Below are 16,491 nucleotides of genomic sequence, written 5' to 3' on the forward strand. Positions count from 1 at the left end.
TGGCATGAAACACTTCACAGGTTTTGCATAAGGCAAGGTTGTTGAGACCCAGTTCTTTGTGTTGCTTGAGGTAGTTTCTATCTCCCCAAACAGAACATCCTTATCCAGTTCTATGGTCTGCTTTCAAGTTTCCCTCTATTAGTTGGATGTGGTCAAGGTGAAGAGTCTATCTCTCAACCTCTGCTTTCCTCGTAGTTTTCAACATAAATCTTGTACTGTTGCTGCAATTTTTAGCTCTACCACGTCAAGTTGACTTAGCAGAGTGCTTCCTGAGCTTTGACTGCAGACAGCGGTTCTCAAATCTGCAAGGCTACCACCTAGGCTTCTATCCTCACTTTCTCTATGTTCTACCAAGGGCTTGAGATCATTGTGGTTACTTGCAACAGGAATGCTTGGGTGCCATCCATGGTGCTCTACTGTTCAGGTTTTCAGGGCGGGCTATCAGGGTGTTCTACCTTGAAAGAGGGATAGCACCCTGGGAGCTTGTCCTGGGGATTTGAATGTTGGTGCAGATGGTTAAGATCACGCAGAGCTACAGGGAGTTCACAGCGTTGCTGTTGTTACATCAAGAGCCTGTGGGCATTTTTTTGCCTATCTCACAGTGGGATTGCTTTGACCAGCCCCAGGTTAAGTACTCCCTCAATACATCCAGATAGCACACTTGCTATACCTAGTTCCTTAGAAACAAACAAGGGTAGAAGGCATCAGTGTTACAATTCCTAAAGTTAATTCAAATAGCCCAATGTACCACTGGGCTGCAGCCATCAGAAGTAATTGATGCAAATTTGACCAGCAGCATCTGAACATTAAGGCATTGCGGGCACCTTACACAGAGGTGTCAACTGGCACAATAGGTAGCCAGACAGGTCCTTCAGCACTACTAATGGGCTCATTAGTCCTCACAGCTGACTATGGCATGAAGGCTGTAGCTTACTCACTTTTTTGTAAGGTAGGATTTGCTTAAGCTTTCCACCCTGGTAGCTAGTTATTGGTCTACCACATGTATGCTGCCATGTTGGTGTCAGGAAAAAGGAAAATAGTATGAAATTCTTACCATAATTTTCCTTTCCTGGCGCCAATCCATGGCAGCATACTAAACCCACCCAGTTCATTCCTAGCGATGTACAGGTAATGGGCTGTTGCATGGGCATCAGCTCTTTATAGCTATGCACTGGTCTGGTGGGCGGCACATGATGTGGCTACTACCACATGTACGCTGACATGGATTGGCACCAGGAAAGGAAATTTTTTGTAAGTACCGGTATTTGATACATTTTTCAGTTATTTTATCACTTGCTGTGTAACTCTTGGTCTCATTTTAGCTGATATATGAGGCTAAAGGAAGCTTACCAATAAAAGTAGGTAATATTTAATATCTAGACTGGAAGTAATTTCCTCTTATGCCACCATCATTTTAATGTCTAACTTCAGCCAAAACATGTTATTTCATGTTAATTAGACAAGCAAAAGGTTAGAACCTCTCTTAGATTTGTATTGCCACCTGTGTCACTATTGGGGACATTCCTCCTCACTTCTTGTCCTGGCAGGAAATAAGGGGTAATCTCTCCAGCATGGACACAGCTTAAAATAAAAGCACATTTTTAGAAGAGAGGGGAAGAGGTAGAACTTTTGACAGTGTTTTGTTGCTGTCTGTGTCATCTCCTAGTGACTTCTGCATGCATCCCAACTTTTGAGATGGGAATGAGGGACACCTATTAGCGAAAGTATGTAGGCATAGGACACGCCTCCCCCTGCCACCCCTGTTAGAGGAGAATTATACATTAAAAAAAATGAATAGTTAAACCCACAAGTGCTTTTTTACCACTACTATTCCTTTATACTGGCTCTTGAAATTTACAAATGCAGCAATTTAGAATTTGGATGAAAGGTTTAGCACTGGGAAACACTTTTTGAAAGATAAAAAGTGGATTTTATATACAACTATATAGATCAGGCCAAAATGAGAGACACATGAGGAGGGAAGAGGGACAGAGGTACTTTGTTCCAAATCAAGGACAGTCCCTCGAAATCAGGGACAGTTGGGAGTTTTGATTTCTGCACTTTACATTCCTTGTGCAGGCATCATAGGAAAGGAAGTGTGAGATCTGTTTTATGGGGATCAAAAATAAAAGCCTGACAGAAATATGGACTCTTTTCCATCTAAACTTTTTATGGGCTGAAGTTATACTGTAAAATATTGCCTTCGCTTCAGTTAGTTGTGTGAACAGTATATATACTACTAAATTATTTATTAAATAATTTTAAATAAGCCATCTTGTAATTTAGGGTTCTATTTATCAACGTTTTACCCAAGATTCACACATTTTTGTCAAGTTAACTTATAGGAAAATATGTGAATCTTGAGTACAAGTTGTATGAATCTTGGGGGAAACACTGATAAATAGACCCCTAAATTACAGGACCGCTTATTTTAAATTGTTAACCAATCGACCTCCAGAAGATTTACCACCCTTCATGACCAGGCCATTTTTTGCGATACAGCATTGTGTCACTTTAACTGACAATTGCACGGTCATGCAATGCTGTACCCAAATAAAATGTATGTCCTTTTTCCCCCACAAATAGAGCTTTCTTTTGGTGGTATTTGATCACTTCTGCAGTTTTTATTTTTTTGCGCTATAAACAAAAGAAAACTTTCTGCTATGTATCAATCATATCCAAATAACAAATGTAAAATATCAAATTTCTTCATAAATTTTGGCCAATATATATTTTGCTACATATTTTTGGTAAAAAAAAAAAAAAAATCACAATAAGCATATATTGATAATTGTTATTTTTTTTATACTAGTAATGGTGGCGATCAGCGACTTATAGTGAGACTGTGATATTGCGGTGGACACTTTTTGGAGACCAGTGACACTAATACAGTGATCAGTGCTAAAACATTTGCACTGTCAGTGTGCTAATGACACTGGCTGGGAAGAGGTTAACATCTGGGCTGATCAAAGGGTTAACTGTGTAATTAGTCAGTGTTTTACTACACTGTGCGAGGTGCTTTTACTAGGGGAAGAGATGGAAATTATTCCCTGCTTTGCAGAGACACTAATTCCATCCCTTCCCTCCCGTCAGAACGGCAATCTCCATTGTTTACATAGGCAGATCGCCGATCTGTGTCTCTGCCTAATGATCAGCGGGTGCTGGAGTATAACAGGTACCATGCACCTGCTGATCAGCTTCCGTGGGTGGCTCGCATGTGCACCCCCTACCCGGACAACTGCAGTAAAACTCCTATAGGGCGGACCTTAAGTGGTTAAAAAGATATATTGTTTACACAACTAGCTAAAGTAAAGGCAATATTTTAAAGCCTATTTACTGCTGAGTTAATTTAAATGAACATTAACAAACAATTAAAATAAGCTTTAAAACAATTTCAAATAAGCTGTCCTGTAATTTAGGGGTCTATTTATAGAATGTTTAACTCAAGATTCACACAAATTCACAAGGTCAAATTGACAAAAATGTGTGATAAATAGACCTCTTGGTGTTCTTTTTGTGACAGGAAGTATATATAGCATGCTATACAGTGCTATTCAAATCTTTTACATATTCATACACCTATATTAGTACCCCAGCAAGAACTAGCAGCAGATCAAGATCATTAAAAAATATATATCTTTTGTAGGATTATTCCGGAATCTCCACAATGGCTGATCTCTCAAGGACGGATAGAAGAAGCAGAGGCCATAGTAAGGAAAGCGGCAAAGCTAAACAAAGTTTCAGCACCAGCTGTAATATTTAAAGCAGTTGAGGTAAAAAGGTGTGCTACTCTCATCTGGTCTGGTGTCTCTGCATTAAAACTGTAAAATGACAATGTAAAGGGCTTTCTAGAGTAATGATGACGGCATTGAAAGCCATTTGAATGGATCTGTTAAAAGAGCCACAAATTATATCAAACATAGTCTTTTGTAACTACTCCTTCCCAGAAGCAGTAGGATACTTCTCACCTAGACTATAATGTAATAATAAGCCCTACTTTTTTTTTTTTTTTTTTTAAACATTTAAGCTACAGATGTCTAAACTTTCAATGCTGCCTGCCCATATTTTTTAAGCTTGCCTTTCTTTCTATTGCTGCTGGTTCCTTGATCCCTTGTCTTTTGGGGTCCTATAGAGTCCTACCATAGTCACCTGTATATGAACGCTCTCATGAGAAGGCTAAAGCTCAACGTGATGATGCTACCGGGTGGACACACACAGTGCAGGGAGGACAACACACAGAAAACATTTCTCTGCTCCTCCTCCAAGAAAAATGATTGACAGTGGCTCCCAAGGCTGTGATGAACTCCATAGGTTTTGGAGTAGGAAAGTTTTAGTACCCCCTCAAGCAAAATAAAAATGGCAACAGCTCTTTTTTTTTGAGTTGCAGTGTGCATGATAGATATAGAGCTTGCTTGTTAACCCATTTACGAGTGTCCAACACATATGTGTTGCTGTGACAGTGGTCACATGATCGCCGATCCTTTCCCCCCACCTCCCCCCAACCTTGAGGGCTGTTTTAAGGGCTGCTGGGGCAGGCAGGAAGGGATTAATGTAAGGTGCTCATATGGACAGGCATTTGATAGAACAAACCTAACACAAAGACTTCCACACTTACTAGCTAGGCAGCAAAAAACTCTACACTGTTTAACAGTTTGCATTTAAAACAGAGGTTTCTGTTATATACATTTGCAAACATGTGGAAGCTACACTGCCTTGTCAAGGCTTCACTTTGATGTGTGCTCCCCAACTGTAATCTAACAAAACTGTATCTGTATCTGTGAAAAGAAGGAATAAATTGGGGGCAGATACGGTATGTCTGGAGGTAGCCCATTCCTTCTTAAAGTAAAACTAAAGGCAAAACTTTTTTTTTTTTTATTTGGATAGAGTGGAGAGGGATTAAAAAGCTTGTCAGTTTTTAGTGCTGTCTGTGCCCCCGTTATGGGGGTTCATCCTCTCTCCTTTGTCAAGTTTACCATTATTATTAACAATTGAAAGTAAAAGAAAATCCCAAATTTTGGGTTGTCCCCAGAAAAGTAATAGAGGTGAAATCTTCCAATTTAACACAACAGTTCTGGTGAGCTCGGAGTCCCCAAGGAATTCCCCTAATTTGCAGGATTTTCATCTCACTCCCTGTTTGGCTATGAGACAGGAAGTGAAGGGAAATCTCTGTAGTGAGACACTGATGGTGAAAAAAATCTGACAGGGGTTATAACCCTCCTTAACTCTATCCAAAATGAAAGAAAATGTCTTGCCTATAGTTCCACTTTAAGGGCTTGTTCACAAAAGGTTGTTGCTGTAATACGCGCATTACTGCATCACGTATTTATTGGCTTGGTGCAATGCCAACACCCTTTGCTATTGACAGGCCATGACAATGCAGTAATGTGCATTGCGGTGCACTTCCAAAAAATAATGTTTTGGAAGTGCACCACAGCACACGGTATTGCGTTGCTGAGCTTTGCTTTGCATTAGAATGGCACTGCATCCTGTCCTATTGGGGAGATTTCCCTTCACCTACTGTCTCAGAGATGCAACCGGAGATCGAAGGAAATCTCTCCAAAGTGGGGGGAATTCCTCTCTTAGAGCACTGTTAACAGAAAAGGTGTCCCAATTAGAAGGTTTCCTACCATCTCTTGTTCTGGTAACAGTTCTAAAATTTGGAAGTTCATTTCTCTTTCTGTAGATATAGAAGGAGTGAACCTACCCAGAGTGGCAATTCCTTCCCTATCAAAAACTAAAGAAAAGAAGAATGACTATATACTTGTATATGCACTTTAATCAGTGATATTTACTATTCTGTAATGGAACCCATAAATGCCCTAAAGAGGAAACTCATTCCCTCCTTACATTTGTTTCATTATAACATCTCACTCACATTGTCTGCTGAGTTAACTTTAAAAAACATACTGACATGCCTGGCGTATACAGCATTGTCGCTGTAATTCATCACTGCATTGCTGCTAACAGGCTGAGAAGGGTTTGGATTGAAGTGGGAAGTGGAAGTTTTTTGAATAATGCCAGACATCAGTCTGATGACCTCTAGTGGTGAAAAAAAATTGCGGTGGATTTTCTTTTTTTGTTTACAAACTATTTTTATTGGGTACAAAAAGGTGGTACAAAAATTGTTTGTCATATGCCAAAAAAGTACAATACAGGTAGTTTACACATATGTAAGATCAAAATATATTGTGTGATTGTTAATAGATATATTTTGTTTTAGCAAGTTAACACGTTGACATTAATCTCTATGATTGTTATACATATACATATCTCATATATTGTTCTTCTGACTTTGATTCTTGGTAATGTCATTCAGGGTTGAAAAAGAAATGTTTTTTATTATAAAAAAGATTAGTATTCTGTAGTGTGTGGAATATTTTTCCATAAGATTAATATTGTTAATTCTAGTTTTCAAATGTGTTAAAGGAACTGATGAGGATTTCCAATGGAATGCTATCAACCAGTGTATTGCTACGCATATTGTGTGGATCATATTATGGGTGGCGAGTCCAATGATAAGGGAAAATAGGACTGCGGTGGATTTCTAGATTGAGCCTGGATTTACACAAATGCGATGACAGACATTGCATGTGATTTGCACCACTTTGCTTTGCAGATCACATGCGATGTCTGTGCAAATGCAAGTTCAGCTATACAGTTGTATGGCTGAACTTGCATTGGATTTGCACGAAAATAACACAGAAACCTTTTTTTTCCCCGCACTGGAATCGGATCGCATGGGTGTTCACACCCATGTGATCCAATTCCTGTCCCAATCCACAATTCACACTGTGATCTTTTTGCAGAATTGAGCGTTATCACTTCTAAATTTATGTCATTCTCAGAATGCATTCTGATGTTGTATCCATCAGGCCCATTATACTTATAAAAGTATAAAATGCATATCTGTTTAAACTAATAATCATGTATGTGAGTAGATACATTTTCTGAACATTATCATAATGTAGAATCTAAGCATCTAAAATGTGTACAATGTTGTAAATGTGCCAAAAAGATTGGGAAATTTTACTGTTAAACCGATAACAAGTTGGCGTTGATTTTGACATGTTGCTACATGTGGCTATATTACTGGAATGAGATTCACCAGCATGTGTAATGGAGTTGATTTACTAAAGTTGGAGAGTGCAAAATCTGGTGCAGTTTTGCATAGAAACCAATCAGCTTTCATTTTTTGTTGTAGTTAGAAGCTGATTGGCTACCATGCACAGCTGCACCAGATTTTGCACTCTCCAGTTTTAGTAAATCAGCCCCAATGTTCTCTGCTCTGGCTGGCTGAATTCTGTGCTCTTATATATTTAAATTCCAAAGTATTGATAGTACAAATTTCACTAGACCTAAATGGGTATATAATAATTAAGTCTATTTTCCCAAATAGCTGGATGATATTAAACAGCGACAAAACAAACGTCACACTATTCTGGATCTAATTAAAACGCATAACGTACGAGTCATCACCATCCTTACTATCTTATTTTGGTAAGTTCAGAGCAAATAATTATTATAAGTTTTTCTAATATGTCTCAGTAATTACAATCCAGTTTGGTTCACATTAGTAATATTTATGTAAATACACATTAACAAGTTTTGAAAGTGTTGGGAAGATTTGTTTGGAAAGAGTAGGGAAGATTAGAGTCTGTCAGATTTTATTGCTGCGTCCTCACTGGGGATATTCAGTGTCTTTTTTTATTTGTACAGGTGACCACTGTCACTGAAATTGACAGTGGGGTAAAATCTAAAATTTGTAATTGTTAACAGAAAAGAAAAAGAGCATGTTGGTGAAGTGGTGGCATGTTGGCAAAGTGGTAGTGAGTTAAATAGTCTGTATCCATGCAGTGGTGGTGATTGCGAGTCTAGAAGTGCATGATGCTGTAGTGATAACAAGTAGGGTATTGCGGGTCAGTACATCGGGCAGTGATTGCTGAAGTGATTTTGTGGCACCAAATAGGATAATGTGTGTTGGTGCATTGTTCACAGTGCTACAATGATATTGATGTAATAGCAGTGAGTGGTGTAGTGTGCATAGGTGCAGTGATGGGGTGTACAGAAAACAAGTCCCCCTTCCACTACCTGCATTAGAGGGAACTCTGCATTAGAGAGAAAGCGCTCTTCATCACCCACATACAGCCTCTGGGTGATGAAGAGTGCTTTCCCTCTAAGAGCCCTTGCACACTGGGGCGGTTTGCAGGCGCTATTGCGCTAATAATAGCGCCTGCAAACCGCCCCGAAAGTGCCGCTGCTGTGTATCCAGTGTGCAAGCCCCGAGGGCTTGCACACTGGAGCGATGCGCTGGCAGGACGGTAAAAAAAGTCCTGCCAGCAGCATCTTCGGAGCGGTGAAGGAGCGGTGTGTATACCGCTCCCTTACCGTTCCTGCCCATTGAAATCAATGGGACGGCGCGGCTATACCGCCGGCAAAGCGCCTCTGCAGAGGCACTTTGCGGTGGTATTTAACCCTTTCTCGGCCGCTAGCGGGGGGTAAAACCGCCCCGCTAGCGGCCGCATAGCGACGGTAAAACGCCGCTAATAATAGCGGCGTTTTACCGCCGATGCCGCCCCCCGCCCCAGTGTGCAAGGGCTCTAATGCAGAAAAGCATTGGTGTGGAGGGTTGGAGGAAGTAGCTCTATGGTTACTGCAGGAAAGGGGTTGGGGAGTGTCTCTCAGATCATCTGCTAGCATCTTCTTGCTGTGTATGTACTTTAAAATCCACACTGACTAATCAACCAGTATCAATCAGATTAAGATTTGAACATTATTATTATTATTATACAGGATTTATATAGCGCCAACACTTTGCCAACATGAGGGCAGTACAAAAAGTACAAAAAACATAAGGCATACAGTACAAGGCTTACAGATTACATTACTGTATCAAATCATTTCACCTCTCTTTTGTGCCCAATGCTTTGGCCCGTGCCCTACATGCACTTTTATATTATATATATTGTTCTTTCTGCCTGGAAACTTGAGATTGTCCATAGCAATCAAAAAGTGTCCCTTTACGTCAAAAGTGGTTTTAGACCAGCTAGAAAACAGCGATAGTAAATTAGAACACTTGCAGAATTGAGTGATAGTGATTTGAGTGGGAAATTAATTTTATAATTATTATATTATTATTTGTTATAATTATTTATAAATATTTATTATATTATAATTTATGATTTTTTGTTTCAAGCTTTGTCATATGCGGGATGTCTACTAGGGATGTTTGGACAGATTTAAGTGTGTTATTACTAAGAATTACAGGCCTGCAATATAAAACTCCAAATTTCTATGCAAAACATTGTACCGCTTTGAGATTCAAAAATCTGACGTAATCATACCACCAGGAAGGTTAAGCATTCATCATTCTAGCTTAACAGACTTGCAGAGGGACTTGTATTTACATTTCAACATGAATTCTATCTGTATATGCTCACTGTATCTGTGTGTTATTGTCAAACAATTCAAAAACATAAAAATGGATTAATTAACTCCTCATCAAACTGGTCTCAGAGGGTTTAAGTCTAAGGTGGAACATTTAAGAGTGAAGCCGGCTATAGACGGTTCGAATTTCAGGCAGCTCAGCAGGAACCGGTCCAGATTCGAACCATGTATGGGCAGGCTGAATGTAACCAAGTTGATTGATCAATCAACTTGGGTACAACCAGCCTGTCAGATTTTACATGCGATTATTGCTAGTGGCTGTCCCTCCCGTGGAGCCATTGTGTTCTCCCGGTGGGGGAGAACACAATGGTTTCACGGGAGGGATTCCCCCATCAACACTGACCCGTGGTTGCAGGAAAGAAAAACTTTCCTTCTATGGTCGGCTTTAGATGGAATGGGGCACGGACTAGCATAGACTCTAAAACGTTGATAAATGTGATGATAAACTAATTTGGATAAACCAGTTCATTTAACTTTAAAGGCTTGATTTGGATGTAAGTAGCTTGGCTTATCTCCAGACCTTAATTTGCAAAGAATTATGATGAATATGTAGGCTTTCCTGTGATATGTGTAAAAGTTGGATATTCGACTTCAAAGCTTTAATATGTTCCAAAATTCCTGCTTGTCAAAATCTGAACAAAACCATTTTATTCTTCTAGGATGACTGTATCTATTGGGTATTTTGGTGTTTCACTAAACACCCCAAATTTAAACGGGGACCCATTTCTTAACTGCTTCCTTTTGGCTGCCATTGAAGTTCCATCATACATAATAGCATGGCAGTTGCTCCGACTTTTACCTAGAAGATATTCCATGTGTGGGACGATGCTCCTTGGTGGAGTTGTGTTGCTTCTTGTTCAACTGGTACCTATAGGTAAGAGTCTTGTTTCCTTTAAAAGCTATGGCTTCATTCATTTGAACACATAAATTAGAGAGTATAACACATTAAAACATTTCTTTTACAGTGTTTTTTTGTTTTTTGTTTTTTTTTTTTTTGCTTTTTTTCAGATCTACACATCTTATCCACTATTATGGTGATGATAGGAAAATTTGGAATTACAGCAGCATTTTCTATGGCTTATGTCTACACAGCTGAACTTTACCCCACTGTAATCAGAAACATGGGTGTGGGGATTGGTTCTATGTCTTCTAGAGTAGGAAGTGTCATTTCTCCCTACTTTGTTTACCTTGGTAAGTTTTTTCATTTGACAATTGCTTTATCTTCCAGTTTTACACGAGAAAAGTTTCCTTAAGAATTAGACTGACTCTATATGGGATGATTTTCACTAGTATGCATATAATGTGGCACAACCAACTCCAAGCATGGGACTGTTAAAAGGATGTTCAGAATGGTAGCAAATCTTTAGTATTGAACTTTTGTGCCTTCCCAATTCTGCTGGATAAGGGAACCGCTCTTTCACATATCAAACATAATGATTCTGCTGCTAGTCAAGGTAGGTTCTTATATTAGGTACTGATTACTGATGATCATTATGAGGGCATGTGATTAGTTTAATAAACAATATCTTTAAGAAGGGTCATCACTGTCCAGTCTAATTCTCACAAATTTTCCTTTATTAACCAAAAATAAATAGCTTACACCAATGTTCTGCACAAAAGATCTCCAGTTTTCCCTCATTTTTCAGGAGGGCTTGTTTTTATTGTTTCCAGTAAGAATTTTGCCAATTATATACTCTTAGAAACACCCCTCTCTATACATATACTTCAGATTTGAGATTACCCCACAACAGGGTCCAGAGAAGCTGCTCCACCATCTGCACAACTTTCTTGGTTTGGGAATTGCCTCCTGTTAATTGAAGTTGATCCCCTCACTACACAAGTTATATTAAGGCAGATTTCTAAAAAGTAAATGTTGGTATTAGCCACAATAGCCGATCATATTCCGGGTGCTGTGAAGTTAAAAGTAAAATAACATTGACTGGGTAATCTGAGCTCACATGTTATTTCCTCCAAATTTTTATGAGCCTATTACAAGTTGTCACACAGCGTTGTTCAATAAACACGTTAGCCAACTTAGAATCATTGTATCATGAAGAGCTGATAAATGCATTATTTTCAAGAATAAGACAGAAGACGGTCAGATGTGCAGATGGTCTTCACTTGCATAGCCAGATTTTTGCATAAAAATTAGTCCTTGGCTTTGTTCTTTATGATGAAATAGGCCAAGATGATAGGACTAGTGATTAAAATTCAACAGTAGTTTACCTTTTCTAGTTAATGGGTAAACTTTTCTAGTAGTAAAACTGAACTTATACTGAATAATATTAAATGAATAATGAATGTGTACATTATTTCATAATATGTATAATTTATGAGTTCTGGGTGACAGAAATAGCAGACAACGGTTAAGCCCACAAGGGGGCAGAATATGTCTGAGGGACCTCTCCTGCGGGTGGACAGTAGATGAAACCATCTTACATTACCTGGTGTAGTTTTGGTCAAAGTGAGTCGAAGTCCTATGTGCGATCAGCTGCCATTTTTCTGTAGCATATTGCAGCCTGACAAACTGTTTTATATGTTCTGCTCCAGTTCATTACATGTCATGTTGGCTGATATCAGTGATAGGAGCATTAGAGTAGTGCTTTTTTTTAAAGCGGTAGTAAACCCATCCTGTTACATTTCAGGCATAATAATCATTCCAAACTAGTGGACTGTGTGCTATATGTGGATCTCTTCCTACCTTCTTCCTTTCAGTGTAATCCTTCCTTTTCTGAGCAATGACGTCACCGGGTGCATGCGCTCTTTGTTCCATTTTTCTGGCAAGCTCTTCATGCCGTAAAAATGGTGTTTACATGCCTTGGCTACGTCATTTTTTTTGCTCTGCGTCAGCCCACGTGAGTAATACAGCAGCAGGTCAACTCCGATTCGTGGAACACGGTTGTTATAGTAATCTCAACGAAAACAAGGCTTGCTTCATAAGCACTGCGCACACGCAAGATTATGGACGTGGAGAGGGAGTAAGGGCGGAAATGAGACACATATTGGACACGGAAGACAGCAATCACTATGGCGGTGGCTGCAAACAAAAACTAAAAAAAATAAAATAATGTTTATTCCAGTAAAGAGCATTCTATATACTCTCCCTATACGGCGCATTGCTTCAAAATAACTAAATTAATTTCATTATTAGAAATTTAGGGTAGAAATATCTGAGTTTACTACCGCTTTAAACTTGTCTAGAGAAGTTATGATATATTATGGTTAAAGTGGTAATTTTCATCTATTTGGCCTTGCATGAAGCTGGATTTTTTTTCACAATATGTCATTCCTTTGTATAATTTACCGTAAAATGGATTTGATTTATAAATGAAATTAATCCATCTGGATTAAATTTTTTTAATCTGACTACAGTGAAGTTTAAATGTATTGCACCAATACTACATTTTGCACTGCCATACTGAATAATCCGTGCTTTGCCTATGTAGGGAATCTAAAGACGCATATACACACCTTACTTTAGCTCCCTGCCACTCTGATTAGTCTGGCGCTGCCACACTGCGTTTGTCACATGCTCCTCCATACTTGAAAGCACTGTGTAATTCTTTTGACTGCCTGCGCTAAACGAAACAGCAAAAGAGAAAAGGAGAGATAACTGTGTACAGCTGGGGATATAGGGATTACAGCATACTTACTCTGAATCCACAGTCCTGGTTTAAAGGATGTAAGGGGTAAGAGAAGAAGAGGATTAATAAAAACAAAAGGAAGAGAAGGGTTTTGGGAAAGTGGGAGGGGGTAGAGGTTAATTTAGTCCAAAGTGATTGAGGACCATACAACTTTCTGTATTTTGCTTATCTATAGCTAATAAAATCATGTAGTTTAACTCTTTAGGGTGTGTTTATGGTCATTTTGGTTCGTTATTTTCTTTATTTTTGCTTGTACCATGTGATTGCTGTGCCCAATCACAGCAATAACATAGTAAACAACGAGAACTTAAAGTAAACATTGGTTCTCTCTGCTCTTACAGAGATCAGCTGTGAGAGCTAACAGAACAGATACTGCAGCCTGTGAGTGTACAGCAGCCTGTCACACTGCATGTACACTCACAGACTGCAGTGCAAACCTGTCCACAGTGTCACTGATCACTACCCCCAGTATATTGCTAATAAAGAGTGCCGCCAGCCCCCTGTCCCAGTCACCGGTGCTGCCACTAACACCATCATATTTGATACCAGTGTCCTGATGACCGCCATTTTTCATTTCAGAGTCCAGATCACTGCCATACCCCAAACCAGTGCCCTGATTACTGCCATATGCCTTACCAGCACCCTGATCACCGCCAAGCCAGTGCCCTGATCACAGCCATACACAATGCCAGAGTCCTGATCACTGCCATACGTCATGACAGTGTCCTGATCACTGCAATACGCCATCCTGCATCCAGATCACCACCATATGCCATGCCAGCATCCTGATCACTGCCAGTGCCATACCAGCATCTTGATCACTGCCATACCCCATACAAACATCCTAATCACCGCCATACCCCATACCAGCATCCTGATCACCGCAATACACCATACCAGTGTCCTGATCACCGCAATACCTCAATGCAGCATCCTGATTACGCCATACACCAGACCAGTGTCCTGATCACCACCATAACAGCGTCCTGATCACTGTCATACCCCATACCGGCATCTTGATCACTGTCATATGCCATACCGAGTCCTGGTCACCACCATACCAGCATCCTGATCCCTGACATACCCAATACCAGCGTCTGGATCACTGCCATGCCAGCAAACGGATTATCATCATACTCCATATCAGCATCCTGATCACCGGCATACCCTATATGGGCATCCTGATCAATGCCATTCCAATGTCCTGAACATTAACATACCAGTGTCCTGATCACTGCCATACAAGCGTTCTGATCAACGCCATACAAGTACCAGTGTCAGCAGAGCCAGTGTCCCTAATTATTTCCACTCCAGGGCAGTGGCAGCTGGTGCTTCATTTTTTGGGAGGAGTGGCAAACAAACCACCCAAAACCCACCCCCCGGTCGGTGGGTTGGTTATCAAATCCCTCTCCATGATGTGGGTCAGTCGGTGGGTGGTACTCACGCGGTCATGATTTCATGGAGTGCTTCATCCTCTCCAGCTACCGAAGGCTGCATCTGTCCGTCCAGGAGTGCCTTGCCTACATCTTCCAGCCCATCAGAGAGACTCTGAATTTCTGGACACTCAATCCCCCTTGTGCTGAGTTGCCGCTGTGGTGCTGCATCTCCAGAGTGTTGCTGACAGTTGCCATGAGATGTACAGCCCATGTGTTCAGCTGCCACCTGCGCACGCCTTCTTCCTGGACAGACCATCTCCCGGATCTTCCCGTACATCCTCCCCGGTACCGGCCAATACAGTCGCTTCTCCTCTCGGCCAATCAGGTCTTAGGACTTGCTTTCTGATTGGCCTGGAGGAGAAGCAGGAAGATTGTCACACAACTGGGTGGGCTCAGGGCACAGTGCTTTGCACCCTGAGCAATGCTGTATTTAGGTTTTGTGCTGCCCTAGGCCTGACTGAACTCATGAACGCCCTAATTTAAATACGACCCACCCCTTCTTGTCAAGGCCACACCCCTTCCTGTTTAAGACCTGTCCTATCATCTGTAAACCTTATCAGTAAAGCCCTATCAGTGCAGCTTACGAGTGCTGCCTTATCTGTGCCCACCAGTACAGCCTCACCAGGGGCTACCAGTGCAACCTCACCTGGGTCCACCAGTGCAACCTCACCTGAAGTCATCAGTGCAGCCTCATCAGGGGCCACTAGTGCAGAATATCAGTGGCCATCAGTGCAGCCTCACCAGGGGCCATCAGTGCAGCCTCACCAGGGGCCATCGGTGCAGCCTCATCAGGGGCCACCAGTGCAGCATATCAGGGGCCATCAATGCAGCCTCATCTAGGGCTACCAGTGCAGCCTATCAGTGGCCATCAGTGCAGCCTCACCAGGGGCCACCAGTGCAGCCTATCAGTGACCATCAGTGTAGCTTCATCAGTGCAGCTTAAGAGTGCCGCCTCATCAGTGGCAATCAGTGCAGACTCATCAGTTTCATAATATAACAGCTTATTAGTTTATGAGTTATATTTTGATTATAGCATGGAGCACTTTGCACATGCTGAAATAAATGCAAACTCATTAAACAGTCCACATTCAGTGAAAGTTCATGTACTGCAAAGTTTGCATTGATTGAGCACTTTGCAGTACATGAACTTTCTCTGAATGTGGACTGTTTAATGAGTTTGTAGCACACATTGAACACTTAATTGCAATATGATTTTTATATATTATCCATGTTGAGCCCTTTGTATTCTGCTTGGCAGAAGCACAAAAGTAATAGTAATTGTTGTACCTGCTGTCCTGGCCGCCGCCTGGGGGTTCCCGTCGTCGTCCTCTCTCTGCAATCATATCTGCATTCTGCAATCAGTACAGGCCAGGGCCCTGCTAGTTAAACTGGTGATGAACTCATTCAGGAAAACCTGGGCTGCTGTATCACTAGTGCAGATTTGCAGAAGCTGCAGGTCTGTTTGACGTAGCGCCAAGCAAAGCAAATGCTTCCCTGAAAACTCTTCAGGGAAGCATTTGCTTTGCTTGGCTTTTTCTCCTGCGCTGGGGCAGCCACTGCACTGAACCCCAGTCCCAGACCAGTCCCTCCCTGTGTCCTGTGACTGTCCCTACTCCAGTGCTGCCTCAGTCAGAAGAACAACAAGACAAGAGTGCACACTGTGCATAATTTTCTCTCTGGCTGCTCCACTCCACTTAGAGTCAGTCAGATCAGCCTCAGGCTCAGACAGTCTGCTCCTTGGGTAGCTTGAACTGTCTTCCAGTTCCTCCCCCACCACGAAGCCTGCGACCCACGCTGCTGGCACTGCACAGAATCCCAGCTCCTCCCTCAGAGATCACTCCACAGCATGAGTCAGGATGAGTGGGTGGCACCCCGGCCGGATGGATCTACACAGACCCGTACAGCCTTGGAGGAGAGACTGAGAGCAGAACAGTGAGTCATCATCAAATAAAAAAAAGTCAGCGGCG

The 16,491-nt window shown here is 41.2% G+C and overlaps 1 protein-coding gene across 1 annotated transcript in view; it reads left to right on the top strand.

Annotated features, from left to right (window-relative positions):
* Window positions 1–16,491, top strand: part of LOC141132375 (solute carrier family 22 member 4-like) — a 106,004-nt gene that overhangs the window by 70,788 nt on the left and 18,725 nt on the right. The window contains exons 6-9 of the mRNA XM_073620683.1: window positions 3,647–3,773; window positions 7,397–7,497; window positions 10,104–10,318; window positions 10,453–10,635. Coding sequence (XP_073476784.1) covers window positions 3,647–3,773; window positions 7,397–7,497; window positions 10,104–10,318; window positions 10,453–10,635 — 626 coding nt within the window. The remainder of the gene's footprint in view (window positions 1–3,646; window positions 3,774–7,396; window positions 7,498–10,103; window positions 10,319–10,452; window positions 10,636–16,491) is intronic.

The sequence above is a fragment of the Aquarana catesbeiana genome, linkage group LG03, assembly GCF_042186555.1.
Source record: "Aquarana catesbeiana isolate 2022-GZ linkage group LG03, ASM4218655v1, whole genome shotgun sequence".
Classification (NCBI taxonomy): Eukaryota; Metazoa; Chordata; class Amphibia; order Anura; family Ranidae; genus Aquarana; species Aquarana catesbeiana.